The 15218-nt window shown below is 50.0% G+C and overlaps 1 protein-coding gene across 1 annotated transcript in view; it reads left to right on the plus strand.

Moving 5' to 3' along the window:
• Positions 1-335: 335 nt before the first annotated feature.
• The window catches only part of LOC144098186 (uncharacterized), a 102484-nt gene continuing 87601 nt past the window's right edge, over positions 336-15218 (plus strand). The window contains exons 1-2 of the mRNA XM_077630701.1: positions 336-449; positions 6250-6699. Coding sequence (XP_077486827.1) covers positions 336-449; positions 6250-6699 — 564 coding nt within the window. The remainder of the gene's footprint in view (positions 450-6249; positions 6700-15218) is intronic.

Below are 15218 nucleotides of genomic sequence, written 5' to 3' on the forward strand. Positions count from 1 at the left end.
GCTCATATGGGTGCCGGCCTGTTCCGCTAATCCCGGAAACGAAGCTGCCAACGCTCTAGCCTGAGGTTCTCTCAACCAGGCACAGGCAGCCTCCGATCTAGGGTTCTCACGGGAGCGCATGCATTCATTCAGTGAACTGATGCCGGCCTGCAAAACCGACCGTCGGCTCTAACCCCAACCCGATCCGTCCTTCGACATTTTCACCAGATTCTTAGGACGCAGCTCCAAACACGCAACTTACCCTACCCTTATATGCGCTCGTGCTATCACCAAGTCCACACAAACCCCTCCTGTACGCTCTGCCAGCACCCCAAAGCAACTCTCTACCATATCCTATGCCCGGCGGATCGTCCCGTCGGGGCCTGGAGCACCTTACCACTTGGGTGACCGTACTGCGCTCCGAGCATCCGGCCAAGCAAGCCATCGCCGCAGGCCATGCTGCAAGCGTCGTGAGTCTCCAGGCCCAAGGCCCTGCGTGTTATAAACTGCCCTGATTCAAATAGTTTTCACCACCATCACCCCGACAGCGCCGAGGAAAGAATTCGGGAGGGAGAACGACCTGCGCAAGCCAGTCCCTTCCGATGTCGTTCGCTTTTCTTTTCCTCTCGTCGAGTTGACTAATGCCGGTCCCACGTGGGGGCTGAGAGTGACGCTCCTCCCAAGTTCATTAAGAGTGCCATGAAAGTGTGGGCCGTACGCCGGCGTCTTTATGAAGCCTTCACCTAAACTAAAATTAAATAAAATTGGTTTTGGGGAAAGGGAATTGCGCAGTATCTGTCTCACATATCGGCGGACACCTGAACCGCGCCGTAAAGGAAAGAATAAAGCAGGGACTCAGAGAAGAAAGTAAGAAAGGGATGCCGTATTGGAGGGCTCCGGAATAATTTCGACCATCTGGGGATCTTTAACATGCACTGACATCGCACAGCACACGGGCGCCTTAACGTTTCGCCTCCATCAAAACGACAAGCAATTGACACGCGAGTCCACCTCACCCCTCTACAGGAACAAATGGCTGCCAACAGCTAGAAATTTGGCAGTGGAACTGTCGTTCCCTTCACAGGAAAATTTCCTCACAACTTTTCACTAAGCACCATCCGCTACCACCAGATGTGATCTGCATCCAGGAGATAGCTCACCCTCCCTCGTTCAGGGGATGCTACCTCATATACGATCCGGCCTATCCACGAGTTTCGGTGTACATAGCCAATGCCATAGCCTCAATAAGCCTCTCGACCACAATTACCGAAATTGTTCACTTAATATTGGAAATCCTATTTTCGCTCTCAGCGCGACACGAACGGGACACAAGACGAAGGACTAGCACAAACAGGCGCTGACTATCAACTGGTTTTTTATTGAAGAACGAAAAGCATATAAATACGAACAGTGAACTACTTATCAATCAACAAAAGTTATCTGGAAGGCACGTGGGAGGTTAGATAGCTCAATTCCCTCTCGGATAACTCTTTCGTATCACCTCTGCTATTCAACATCGCGATTCTCAAGCTCGCTCAGCAATTCCAAACACTCCCCAATATCGGTTATACGTAGTATGCTGACGATATAACGATATGGCCCACCAAGGGCTCCTTAGGCCACAAAGAAACAACGCTACAGGAAGCGGCACAAGCAGTGGAAGATCTCGCCTCTGAAAGCGGTCTTCACTGCTCCCCAGAGAACTCCAAAGTAAGGCGGGTTCATAATCCACGATACAGATCACCGGGCCCGATTAGCCTTACACGATACAAGGGCAGCCCATAAAGGATGTTATCCGGATACTTGGACTTTGGATCCAGAGCAACTTCAAGGCTACCCACACCATTCGAACACGTAAAACCACAACTACTCAAATAACCCGCATGGTTAGTCGTATCACCCGACATCGCTAAGGCATGCGAAAAGAGGACACGATGCGAGTCCTAAGTAGAATAACACACGGACTTCCTTTTCACAAGAAGAAACAAGAAACAGGAAGAGCAACAGATTGACACCATCCTAAGAGGGGCATGCAAAACGAGGCATAATCTTCCGCCCAGCCCCGCAACCGAAAATCATCACGCTCCTGGCCTTTCCAACACATATTCCGAACTCCAGGAAGCAGTCCTCATATCCCAAACATTCCAACTCCAACAAACACAAGCCGGCCACGCCCTTCTTAGGCGTGTAAGCACGACAGCGGACATTCGAGCCCTGGATTCTTAATCATCCCTAGAGAAACTACAAAGAAATAAAATCAAAGTGGATCCGATACCGAAGCATATGTTCAAAGATGTCCACACCGGCAGGCGCAAAGCAGGAATTTCCTACCTACGCAAGCGACTTGCCATCTCAGCCGGCGCGGTGTATGTGGACGCCGCGGCATACACGGAACAATTAATACGCGGCTGTAGCGATAAAATTCGAATTCTCCCCGGTGCTCGCTGCCTCTGTCACAGCCGACTCTTCTGCGGATACAGAAACCGCCGTTGTTGCACTTGCCGTACGGCACTGCGACGCGCAAAGGCGCAGCGCTCATGTGATCACGGATTCGCAGCAAGCCTGCCGAAACTTCCTGCGAGGACGCATCCCAATACACGTCGCTCGACTCACGGGTACTCAACCCCTCAAAAAAACCAACCAGATTACGTTGACCCCCAGTCACGAGGCCCTAGAGGGAAATGAAAGGGCGCACGCTTTAGCTCGAGCAGCAATCAACCGAGCGAGGCCATCCAATACCTTCCTATTCATCCCTATTTCCTCCATGCACAAAACGCTTAGAGTTCCAACTTCTTCAGCGTCAAAAATACCCTCCTCTTCACACAAAATTAGACACCCAGGACGCTATCTCCTGGCCCCAGATCCAAACTAACACTTGCCCTTACCCACAAACTTCCCCCAACACTATACCTTGATATATGCCCATGGTGCCAGGCCCGCCCAACACTCTTCCACATTTCGTGCGGATGCGGGGCGAAACCGAACCACTTGCAGACGCAGTACATGTCATTTGAGCGGTGGGAGGCGATGCTGATCAGCGATCGTATCGAAGACCAAAGAGCCCTTCTAAAGGAGGTCCCTATGACAGCTCAAGCCAGTGGAGCCCTGGAATGAGGACCCCACCCACAAGCCTCAAGAAACATTCCTCTGATTTCATTAAATTTTACTTACCTACCATCAAAACGCAGCCAGAAAATTGGAAAATTGGTTGTTGGGAAAGGAAATGGCGCAGTACCGGTCTCACACCTCGGCGGACCCCTGAACCGCGCCGTAGGGAAAGGGATTAAGGAGGGACTGAGACTGAGAGAAGAAAGGGCGAAAGAGGTCCCGTAGTGGAGGGCTCCCGAATAATTTCCACCACCAGGGGATCTTTAACGTGTACTGACATAGCACAGCACATGGGCGCCTTTGCGTTTCTTCTCCGTTGAAACGCGGCCGCCGCGGTCGGGTTCGAACCCGGGTACTCCGAATCAGTAGCCGAGCGCCGTAACCCCTGAGAAACCGCGGCGGGTAAACGCATCCTGCCGGTTGATGTTTAGAGGAATTTGCCTCTGTCCGCCTGCCACCTGTCAACCGTTCCACTCTCCCTCTCCGAATTTAGGAAGAGGAGAGAAACTCCGGACAAAGAATGGCTCGGGAAAAATGAAAATGACTAAGGAAGTACCCGCCACGGTGGCTCAGTGGTTAGGACGCTCGGCTACTGATCCGGAGTTCCCGGGTTCGAACCCGACCGCGGCGGCTGCGTTTCGATGGAGGCGATACGCATAGGCGCCCGTGTGCTGTGAGATCTCAGTGCACATTAAAGATACCCAGGTGGTCGAAATTGTTCCGGCGCCCACCACTACGGCACCTCTTTCATCCTTTCTCCTTTCACTCCCTCTCTTATCCCTTCTCTTACGGCAAGGTTCAGGCGTCCGCCGATATGTGAGACAGATATTGTGCCATTTCCTATCCCCCAAAACCAATTTTTTTTAAGGGGTGGAGACGCCAAGTTTTTGGTTGGCGTGTTCTCTTTCAAACGTTGCGTATTGCCCCAGAACGCGTGACACACGCTGCGCGATTCATATATGCGCGGTGAATAATTTATTATTGCAAAATTTATACTGAGCGATTTCGGTTTCGGTTTCTGAGCGCCGGGGTGTAGTGCGACGTTACGATCAGGGAAGAGCAGCAACCCTGGTCACATGGGTCCCAAAAGTTGTGACGCACGTATTGCTGCGTCTTCTGCTCTCGCACACATGCTGTGCATAGAAGCGCCTTTCGAAATCATAAGCCGACAAAATTGGTCGGTACTGCGAATCTGCAATATGCTAAAGAAAAACCAAGCGAGCGGGGAACGACACTGAGTCCTGAAACCAAGCGGCTCGCTTCGGCCGATCTCAATCGCCATACCGCGTATGCCAACGCGGTTTCAGCGTTCTATTTCGCTTTGCCACGCCGACGCCGATGCTCTGTGGACGTCTCTGTCAGTGGCCCGTTGCTGACCCTGGTCACATTACAGCGACATGATGCCTCGCTTTTCCTACCGACCAATACCCGTCTATGTCTTCACTTCGCGCCGCCCGCGCAGCCGCCCTGCGAGACTGCTCAGGGTCCCGTGGCTGCTGATCACGATATCTGCTGCTTGTTTAGTAGACAGTCCATCTATTGGCTAAATGAATGCTTCCAGACAATTGTACAGGATTCATCATTTACCGCACGGGTAGTCAACTCCTCCAGGAATGCGCCCATGCCGACGACTGCATCTCGACGCTACTTTTGTTTACATATCTGCATCTGTATGCAAGCAGCAATTGCGCCTTATTTTGGCAGGAATTGCAAGCTGCGTTCCACATAGGTTAAGCAAGCTCATCTCTTTCGCGCCAGCTGCGGGTTTACTTGTTTGTTTAGTGCGATAACGTTGCTAGAACCGCCGAAGAATGCGAGCGCCAGCCTGGGGAACGCTTCATAGCCAGGTTGTGACAACGCGTAGGACCGGCGTTTCTGACTCGTTGTAGCTGCTTTTTTGCTTTTTCCGATGTGTCCAGTACTTGACTTTAAATTGTTTTATCTAGAGGTATGTTTGGAACCCATTTGAGATAAACAAAATGGCTTAGTTTGTTGCCGTCAAGCGACGCCGACGTAGCTGCCGCCGCGAGCGCCTGCAGTATTGACCGACAGACTGGGTCACACCGCCTAGCATCGGCGCTTCCCGCTGGACGTATTTGCGTCCTAAGATGTAAACAGTCCTCGATTTAAGGTCACTGTTGTCAAAACCACGCTAGATGACCATATGGATGCGCTAAAACTTGTGAACTCGCTCTCCACAATCGCCGACGTCGCGTATACGAACCCGGCGGACTCGCTAGGCCTATTCGCACTGCAGCCGAGCCGAAGGGTGAACATATGAAATGTAGTCGCTCGTGTCGCTCATTTTTATTACGGAGAAAGTGCAAACAAGAGAGTCATTGTCTCATCGACGTGAAGATGCTGGCTGGTGCGTCAGCAACGGCATATATGCCGATCAGCACACCGACCGCTGAGTCGCCGAAGCAGCGCCTCACCGATCTCGCGAGCCGCCGTTCATAGTACGTCACGTTACTGTGTTGCGATGTCACTGCTATTCATTGATATCGTTCCCAGGGCTCTACGTCACCACCTATAGCGCTAGCGATGGGCATCCATCAAGAGGAAGAGCACTTCGGGACTATTTGGAGCTGAATTAAAATATATTTTAAGCGCTTGTTGCATCCAATACTTCGCCATAGGTGACCTTACATACAGAGGAAGCCTATAACAAGCTTACTATAGCCTCAAAATTTAATGTCCCAACCCCTTTAAGAAGGCAGTGACTCGAACAATAGGAGGTGTACGTGCAAAGTATACGGCCTCGGAATGAACTACGTATATGTGCAAGAAGTAGCCTTGCGGATGCTATTCCTTCTCGCATTGCTTGGGAAGAGCAACCTGGCTTTCGCAAGCCCCATCGGTGGCTGCGGTTGAAACAGCCACCTGGTATATCTGTGGCGCATCGCTTAACCGCCGGGGAACGGCACCGATAGTGGAATGCGAACTCGCCAAGATCTATGAATGGGATACATCTAGCGTACTTGCGTAATACGAGTTGGATGGAATCCGAATTGGAGTTGATTGGAGAGTGCAACACTGTGGACACAGAACTGGCATGGAAACAGAGCTGTAATAGATCGCCGTGTGATAAGGAATGCCATCAAATTTCCTCCGCTTCAATCCAATTGATCAACCATAATTTTCTCTTTCGCCTCAAGCCAGAGCCCCTTCGAGGCACCGAGGGCGCTGCGCGAGCTCTCGGGCCTGTACGCCAGCTGCTACACGGCGCACTTCGTGGAACGAGACCTGCACGATGCCCTGTACGCCTTCCTGCAGGACGTGGGCGTGAGCGTCCGTGCCTGGCTGCGGGGGCCGGCCGAGAAGCTGCTGGCGCAGGCTGCCTCCCTGTCCCTGCAGCGGGCCATACCCAGCGTCCTATGGCTGCGCCAGAACCCGGCGTCGGGGCTGCTCTCCGTGGAGCCGGCGCGGCCGCTCTTCTCGCTCCTGCCGGAGTGCACGGGCCACGACGAGCGGCAGCAGCTCACCCAGCAGGTGGTGGGCGCCATCGACGAGGTCACCGACAACGTCGACGAGCTGGCCCACGAGCTGGCGCACACGCACGCTGTCCTCACCACCAAATTCGTGCCTCGAGACGAAGTCGTCCCCCTGACGGTCAGTGTGCACAATCTGCGCCCTTTTGTACGACGCTCGGAACTCGCTATGAGCACCCGCCTCGTAATAAAATGCTAACAAATATGCAAACAAATTAACAAAATTCTGCAACATTCAACTACAAGTCCGCAGATTTCCCGCATCGGGCGACAGTCAGCGGCTGGCTAAAATCGGTGAGGCATAGCGGATAAGGCAAGCAAACTTCGCAAGCTCCACATCTAAAACATTCAGCCAGCAATAAACCACGCAGAAAGCGTTGAATACAGGACGGAGGTACAAGTACTTCCTTGTAAAATAAGTAAATTCCTGTTAAAATAGGTAAATTCCTGTGTAAAATAAGGAGATGGTAGCGTCATTACAAGTACAAGAGGGTCTGCTGGGATATGTATGTACGAATTATTGTTCATTTATTTAAAAAGTTCATTAAAGTAATTTGAATAAACCTGTCGTACTGCAGCCAAATCATTCACGCAGCTTTCTGGGAAATAACTGCTACGAACAAATAAGCAGGGTCGGTATCACTAAAATGTAACGGAAGGCTTACAGCTGTAGCACAGCTTGTTTCTCAGCTGCCTGGCACGTAGTTTTTTTTTAAATCTAGCAGCGCTAATACAAACATGAAGCACATTGAAAAGGCGGAAATTTTAAAACGGATTTCAAGCCAGCGCTTGTGCTGTCCACCGCACCTCCTGTGTTCGCCTATGATGTTTACGTTGTTTGTCTTCGAAAAAAGCAGGTACAAGCTTCGAAAGGGCTTCGAATTTATTGCGGAGCCCCCTACTACTGTACCTCTTTCTTCATTTCTTCTTTCACTCCCTCCTTTTCCTAGCAGCAAGTTGATCATCTTCGGCGATTTTAAGTTCTAAAGCATTAACTGGCTCTCATTAGCCGTCTCTGCCAGTGACATTGAAGCTCATGCTCCACTCCTGTTTTGATTTTTCATTAATGCAGCTCGTTCACCTGCCTTAACTAGTACTGCTAACATTTTGGACCTTGTGTTGGCAACCAATCCAGGCATCTGCTCCGACTGAAGTCATCTGGGCGGACTTTCTGATCATGCCATTATAACCGGCAATCTTTCTTGCTCTTTTAATAAAAAGATGATAAGGACCAAACAAATCCAATGCTACAACAAAGGCGACCATTTAACAGTTATTAACAGACTGCAGCTATTTTTCTCTGGAGTGCCTGGATGATTATTTATCTCTTTCTGCCGAAGATAACTGCACACTTCTCAAAGATACCCTCACTAATCTTATCAATACCTTTATTCCAGTAGCTTCTATCAAAGAGAAAAAATCTGCGCCTTGGTTCAATAAACAACTTCGTCGACTGAATAATAAAAAGAAGCGCCTTTACAGACAAGCTGCTAAGAAGGATCTTTCAAGCGCGTGGACCAAGTACAAGGAATGCGACGAGCTTTACCAAACGTCCCTCAAGTCAACCGGACGCCACTTTTTCAACAAGGACTTATCATCTATGCTAGCAAATAACCCTCGCAGATTCTGCAAAGTGATAAACCCAAATAACAATCGTGATATAATTCTTACCGATAATTATGGGATTCCAATTCCTGAAACCCACTGTGCCCAGATATTTAACGGCGCTTTCTGTTCCGTATTCACTAACGAGGACGTCTCGTCAGTGTCCGATTTAAATAACCTTCCTAACATAAAATGCTCGAAATATTAGTCGCTCAAACTGATATATTATGCCTACTAAAAAACCTTAAGATTTCTACCAGATCTGATTAACATCGCTTCATTAATAAGATACTTAAAAGCACATCGCACTCCATTAGTTCAATAATAACCGCCCTGTTCTCTCAATCATTATCATCTGGTCTCATACCTCATGAATGGCGTGTTGCTTAAGTGATAACCATTTTCAAATCAGGTAATCGTTCTTCTCTGTTTAATTATCGCCCTATCTCACTAACAAATACTCTGTGCAAACTTCTCGAACACGTTATTTATAGTCAAATTCTTAAGTACCTGGAAAACAACAATCTTATTCTCAAATACCAGAACGATTTTTGCAAGGGCTTCTCTTGTGGCACACAACTTGCCTGGTTCGTTCAGGATTTCCAGTGTTGCAGGCGTTACGAAAAAAGTAACTAAATACGTTACTCATCACGGTGAAAAAAAAACGAACGCGTTACCATCCTACGTTGGCTACAAAAAAATGTAACACGTTACCGTTACAGAAAAGAAGTACCGCACGTTACTTCCCTGTTAATTCATGGCCACAAATTTTATTTGGTGCGTCTTCGCTGCAAGAACTCACGATAACAATTTTATAAAGGTCATATTTCCCATAACAGTTCTAGCCGAAATAACGATTTTACCCGAAATCGTGATTTAACAGGAATAATTTGCAGAATTGTGCAGAAGCTTAGCATTTTTATTGTGGCCTAAACATGCCTATAGAGTTTCATGTGATGGCTTCCAACTCCGTCGCACATAGTGAAGCCATTTTCGGAGTGTAACATTAAACACAAAAAGACATTTCATCAACAACTCTAACTTCCAAACCAAACATCAATGAACTCTCAACAAATTTACAGAAATTCTGAAAAATATGATGTTACAAATTGCTCGGCATGCTTTTCCACTCTTTAGAGTGTTGCATGTGTGAGTGGTTTGGGAAGGGCAGTTAGCTGAAGGAAAGTGTGTAGGTAAAAACTTTATTGATGAGCTTTATGGATGAGTCACTGCCTAGGGTTGGTCTGGCTCTTGATCTCAGATGGTGACCAACAGTCCATGACGTGCGGCGACCTCTCCAGACCACTCTACCAGCCGCCTTTGTGAGGCTGGTTCGGAGCTGGAGACTGCGATCTCCCAACCCTCTTTGTCCGTGAGGTTCCAGCGAGATGGTGGTCGGAATTCTCGGCAGAGATATAAAATGTGGTCAAAGTTGGCTCTCGGAGCCCCTCAAAGAGAACATTCGAGTCTGTATCGGCCTGGGTGGATAAGGGTTAACAAAGCCAGTGAAGGGAAGGTGCGAGTCTGGAGCTGACTCCAGGTATTTTGTTGTTCTTTAGAGAGGGAGATATGTGATGGGGGATAGACGAGCCTTTGCTCCTTGTAATGAAGGGTTATTTCATGATAGGGGACGAGCCGGTCCCTAGCGCTACCCCGGTCTACGGTGTGCCGTGCTCGGTTGACGTACGCTCGATCAAGAGAGCGGGCCACTTCGTTGCCGGGGTTGCCTGCGTGCGCTGGAACCCAAACAATTTGAACTGGTCGGGGTTCTGTGCAGCAAGAATTGAGAATTTTTCGGGTGGTAGAATGAATCTCTCGCCGTGCAAAATTCGTGATTGCTGCTTTAGAGTCACTCAGAATGAGTGTGGCAGCGCAGGAGGAAATGGCAAACCCTATGGCTGCTTCTTCGGCTTCAAGTGAGGTTGTTGCCTTAATAGAGCACGAGGCTGTGTTTGAGGTCATGCGATGCTACAGTGATGACGTAGGGCGAATTGATGGTGTACTCTGCCACGTCCACGTCTTTGTCGTTTGCATGAGCATTGTGTAAAGCCTTGGCACATGCTTCGCGTCTGGCCTGGTTGTGAACTGGGTGTACGTTTTTGGGCAGAGAGTGAACTATGAGTCTGTCCTTGATGTGTTTTGGGATGGCGTGGGTGTTGTGGGGGGGGGGACCTGTTGTTTGAATGTAAATTTATAGAGGCGAGAATGTGTCTACCTGTATTTGTGGAGGTTGAGTCTGTCAATCTGAGCCGTGCGATAAGCTTCAGTTGGTTCTTGTAGTGTATTGTGTACTCCCATGCGTAGGAGATGGGTGGTGGGAGATCGTTGTGGGAGATTTAAGGATGACTTGTATGTCTGTCTTATTAGTGCATATACCTTCTCCACTTTAGGGAAGGTAGGGAAGGGAGCAAAACCATCCGACTAATCACGAATGCCTGAACGAGCCGCCTCAGGATATGTTCACGCATGCCTCGGTGCTTGTTGGCTATTCTTCTAATCAGTCGGATGGTTTGATATGTCGTGATGGTTAGTTTGTAGATGGTCTCCGTGTTGCGTCCATTGTTTTGTATGAACATGCCTAGGATGCGTATCTTTTCAACCTCTGGCACTGGTAGACCATTGACCTCAACGTGTATGGAGGGGTTGTACTTCCTGTTGCGGTTCGGGGTCGGGTGGAGTAGCAAGAGTTCAGACTTAGCCGAGGATCATGCGAGGCCTATAGAGGCTGCGCACTCCACTGCCGCGTCCGCACCTGCTTGAAAAGTTTCTTCCATGTTCCCAACATTGCCCATGGTGGTCCATAGGCAATGTCGTCTGCATAGGAGTGGGAGAGGTTTGGGATGCGCTCTAGCTTGCGAGCCATGGGAATGAGAGTGATGTTGAAAAGTAGGGGAGATAAGACTGACCCTTCGGGTGTTCCCTGCTGCCCAGAGGAAAGGAGGGGGACTCTATAGGGCCTAGTTTGATATCCGCTGTGCGGTCTCGTAGGAAAGCTGCTATGTAGGTATGTGTTCGAGTCCTGACTCCTAGATTGGATAAGGCGTCCAGTATGACTGTGTGTTGGACATTGTCAAACACCTTAGTGAGGTCTAAGGCTAGCAGTACCACCTGTACACTTTGTTGGTAAAATAAATGCTGTGTGATTGATTGATTGATTGTGCGTTTGCAGTGTCTGGGATGTAGGATTCCTTCTGAGATTAGAAGCATCACGTCTTATGCTGATGGATGGCTTCGGAATCGTAGCATTGTGTTGGGATAGAGCTCTCTTGTTTGCATGTAAATTTGCAATCTGTTTAGGATAACATGCTCAAATAGCTTTCCCAAGCATCAGGTGAGAGAGAATGACCAGACGTTTAACATGTCGAGCGGTTTTCCGGGCTTGTGGATGAAAGTGACCGTGTGGGTCCACTCGGAAAGAACGGTGCCTTCCTTCCAGTGCTTGTTTAAAAGTTCTGCTAGGGCTTGGATGGAGTTCTCGTCTAAATTTCGTATCGTTTTGTTTGTGATCCCGTCTGCTCCTGGCGCAGACGTGGTGCGAAGTTTGACCATTGCTGCTCTAACCTCCCACGTTGTTACGTCCGCGTCGAGCCCGGGGTTTCTACGCCCAAGTAGGAAGGGAGGGGTAATTTGGGAGTTGCTGTGAGGTACCTGTCTTTGAGATTCTGGACCAGGACATCATCATCCATACCTATTCTGTGAATGAGGCGCGTTACATTACGCTGTTGCATGCTATTCGTGTTGTGGGGTGCTAAGAGCCAGCGCGAAAATTTCCATGTGTCTCTTAGGCCCAGGTTGCCATCCATGCGGTTGCAGAGCTGACCTCTATTCTGACGGGTTAGTTGTGCCGCGTGTGCCTCTATTTCTTTGATCAAGGCTCATATCCTTAACTTGAGTCATCTGTTGTGTTTATTACGAAGCCATCGTTTTTGCAGACCGGAGTGAGCCTCCAACATGTGAAGGAGTCTGCTGTCGACCGCGCCCGATTCGCGATTGCTCGGGATCTCAGATGTCGCTGTAGCGACGTCCTTTGTGAGTTCTGCCACCCACCTGGCAAGGTGTTTGATTTGGGTGGGGGCGTCGTTCCGGAGGTTACGAAATTTGTCCCAGTCTGTGATCTGCAGCTTCTTTTTCATGAAGGGGGCGAGTCAGTTTAGCGAGAGTGAGGTTTCAGTTATGTAGTGGTCGTTGCCTAGGGAGGTCTGCGTGTGCGACCACTCATATTTTGTGATATTCTTTGTGAGTGTGAGATCAGGAGTGGTGTTGTGTGGCACGCTGTTACCGATGCGCGTATGTTGTTGCGGATTATTGACGAGGGTGAGTCCCTCGTTCTGAATTAGTGTCCAGAGCTGTGCTCCTTTTCTGCAGTTGAAGTTGTACCTCCAGCTGACGTGTCTGGCATTAAAGTCACCAAGCACTATAAGCGGGTGTTTAGCGCTGATATGGAGCGGTTTGCGTATGGCTGCGAGGAGTTGGGCTGCTTTGCCTTTCGGGCTGCTGTATGTGTTGAGGATGTATAGGCTAGTGTTATTTCTAGTTTTGGTAAGCAGCTCTATTAGGTGACAATCTATGTCTTCAACCTCTGTGTGGTGATCTGTAGCGGTGTATGCTCTGTGAACTATGGTTGCTACCCTTTGAATGGGTTTGTTCACTGGCGTGTGGGGAGTGTAGTTGACTAATCTGACAGGAGCTTGAGTTTCCTGTAATGCGATGACTATGGGGACTTATGAGTCGGAGAGAGATTGAATGTGGAGTTGCAGGTCGCTTCGCTTGGAGCGATATCCTCTGCAATTCCACTGCCCCACTCTAAGTTCCTTGTGGTTTGCTGCCATCACACACTGGTCTGAAAGCGAATGGGTTGAATTTGATTTATGTGAGGGGAAACACTTGGTCTGTTTTTCTCTGCACCTGAGCAGCAATGGCGTCGTGGGCGCTAGATCTCCGCTCGAGCGCCGTCATTCTGTTGTTGAAATTGCTCGTCCATGTGCTCATGTCTTTGGTCATGGCTTCGAATTTCTTTTCCATTTTCTGTTCAAGAATAGTGACCGCGTTGATCAGGGTTCCTAACGTTGTGACGTCCCCAGTGGTAGTGCTTCCTTTTGCTCTGCACTTGGCAGGTTTGCTTTGGGTGGGTGAGTTCGGTCCACTAGCTTCCGTGGTGAGAGAGGGGATATCATATCTTAAGGAATTTCCATTTTCTTTGTTGTAGTAGCAATTAAAATTGTTTGCTAAGACTATCGATTTGTTGACTCTGATGTTGGATTTGCTTCCTCTGCTGTTCGAGCTGTGCTTTAAGTTGATTATTCTCACGAACAAGGGAAGATCGCGGACCCCAGCTCACCTGTTTGTCAGATGCTGACTGTCTGGTCTTTCCTTGTTTCTCAGACGTGAGCGGTCTGGTCAGGGGTGGGAAGGACTCGGACCGGGACCGGGACCACTGACGCGAGTTGGCACGGCTTCTCGAGCTTGATCGCTGCCTGCGGCGGGATTCCCGGAGGGTTGCGTTCTTTGTCGTATCATCCTTGGGTGTCAGCCTATTGTAGCCCGGACGGTTGAAACGCTGCTTGCCGCGTTTTGAGCCCGGGAAGTGGGATCCAACGCAGATGATGCATTTGGCTGCGCACGTGGGTGGCTCGACTGGGGAATGAGGCTCTCCACAGCGCTGGCAGGAATTTTGCTTGGGTTGGATACCGACGTCGCTTCTGTGACCGGCTTTCCGACAGTTGAAGCAGGCCTCGGCTTTCGCCAGGAAGGAATAGCAGTTATATACGGCTCCGTAAAAGCGCAGTTGCTTGGGAACCGACTTTGTGTTGACGAAAGTGACGAGTATGGACTTAGGCTTACCCAAACGTCTGGCGTCCGTAATGTCATACGAACTACTTTTGTTGAAAGCCTGAAGTTCCTGAACTATCTCTTTAGGCGTCTGGCCGTAGATAGCGTTGTAGAGAAAGCCTCGGATGGCGTTGTCTGGTTGGGCAATGTAGGCCTTTAATGGGTAGGTCATGTTGGAGATTTGAAGAGACTAAAGTAGCGTTCCGCTCTGTTCTCTGATGAGGTACTGATGGTGAAAGAGTTGTTTCGAGGATTTATGCGTATGGCGTCTTGTTGACGTACTGCCTCTATGGGGAGCTTCAGGGCGGTGCATACGAGGGATAGGATGTAGCCCTCATTTTGTTTGCGGAGATCTAGGCCCCCACTCGGGCGCTAGATAATTTTCATGTCTGAGGCGGGTAGTTTGCATAGCGGAGCCTGACGCTTCATATTTGGTGGAGGAGACTTGCCTTGCTTGGGCTGGGCCGGTGTGGCGGGTCCGTCCGGCGGCTTGAGAGGCGAGCTCTGAGTGCGGTGCTGAGTGCGCTAGTTTACGGGCTGTGAGAGCCCTGGTCCATCCAGGATCTGTGGCGAATTCTTCAGGCGAGATTGCTTCTCCGCCGAATTGGCAGGCAGGCTTGGCGTTTAGTGAAGCCATGTGCGCGCTGTGAAGCTAAGCCTAGCCTAGCCCAGGCGCGGCAGGTTCCAGCTAGGCCTACTGCGAGGCGCAGCGAAACGTCTGCCGCTCCGTGCCATGCACAAATTTCGGACTCGGAAGTCCCTAAAAGTGGACAAAAATGGTGCACAACACCATCACGAACCGTTTGCAGCACTTGTAGTCCAGGAAGAGTCGAAAAACCGCACAAAGCAGTAGAAAACTACGGAGCCGACGTGAGACGCGTCCGTGTGCTCCGGCAGCCACCTGGCGGTCCGCAAGTGTGTGAGCACGTGTTTCGTGCTTTATGGGTATCTGTCTTTTTTTCAGTTGTGCTCGTCGCGCGGTGTAAGAATAATATACTTAGGTGTTGACACTCTCCCCCTGCCGCGCGCGAGAGCGCCGCCCGCTCGCGGGCACAATATGTGCGGTGGGGGGGGGGGGGGGGGGGGCGTTGCCTTTGAAGCCGGTTGCTAGCTTAGAGGGCGCTGCGAAAGGGGGGCCCACGCTAGGCGGCTCGGTCCGGCGTGGCGCGGCACTGCGCACGTGTTTTTGCGACATTTTGGTGTATG

Source organism: Amblyomma americanum, chromosome 7 (assembly GCF_052857255.1).
Source record: "Amblyomma americanum isolate KBUSLIRL-KWMA chromosome 7, ASM5285725v1, whole genome shotgun sequence".
NCBI lineage: Eukaryota > Metazoa > Arthropoda > Arachnida > Ixodida > Ixodidae > Amblyomma > Amblyomma americanum.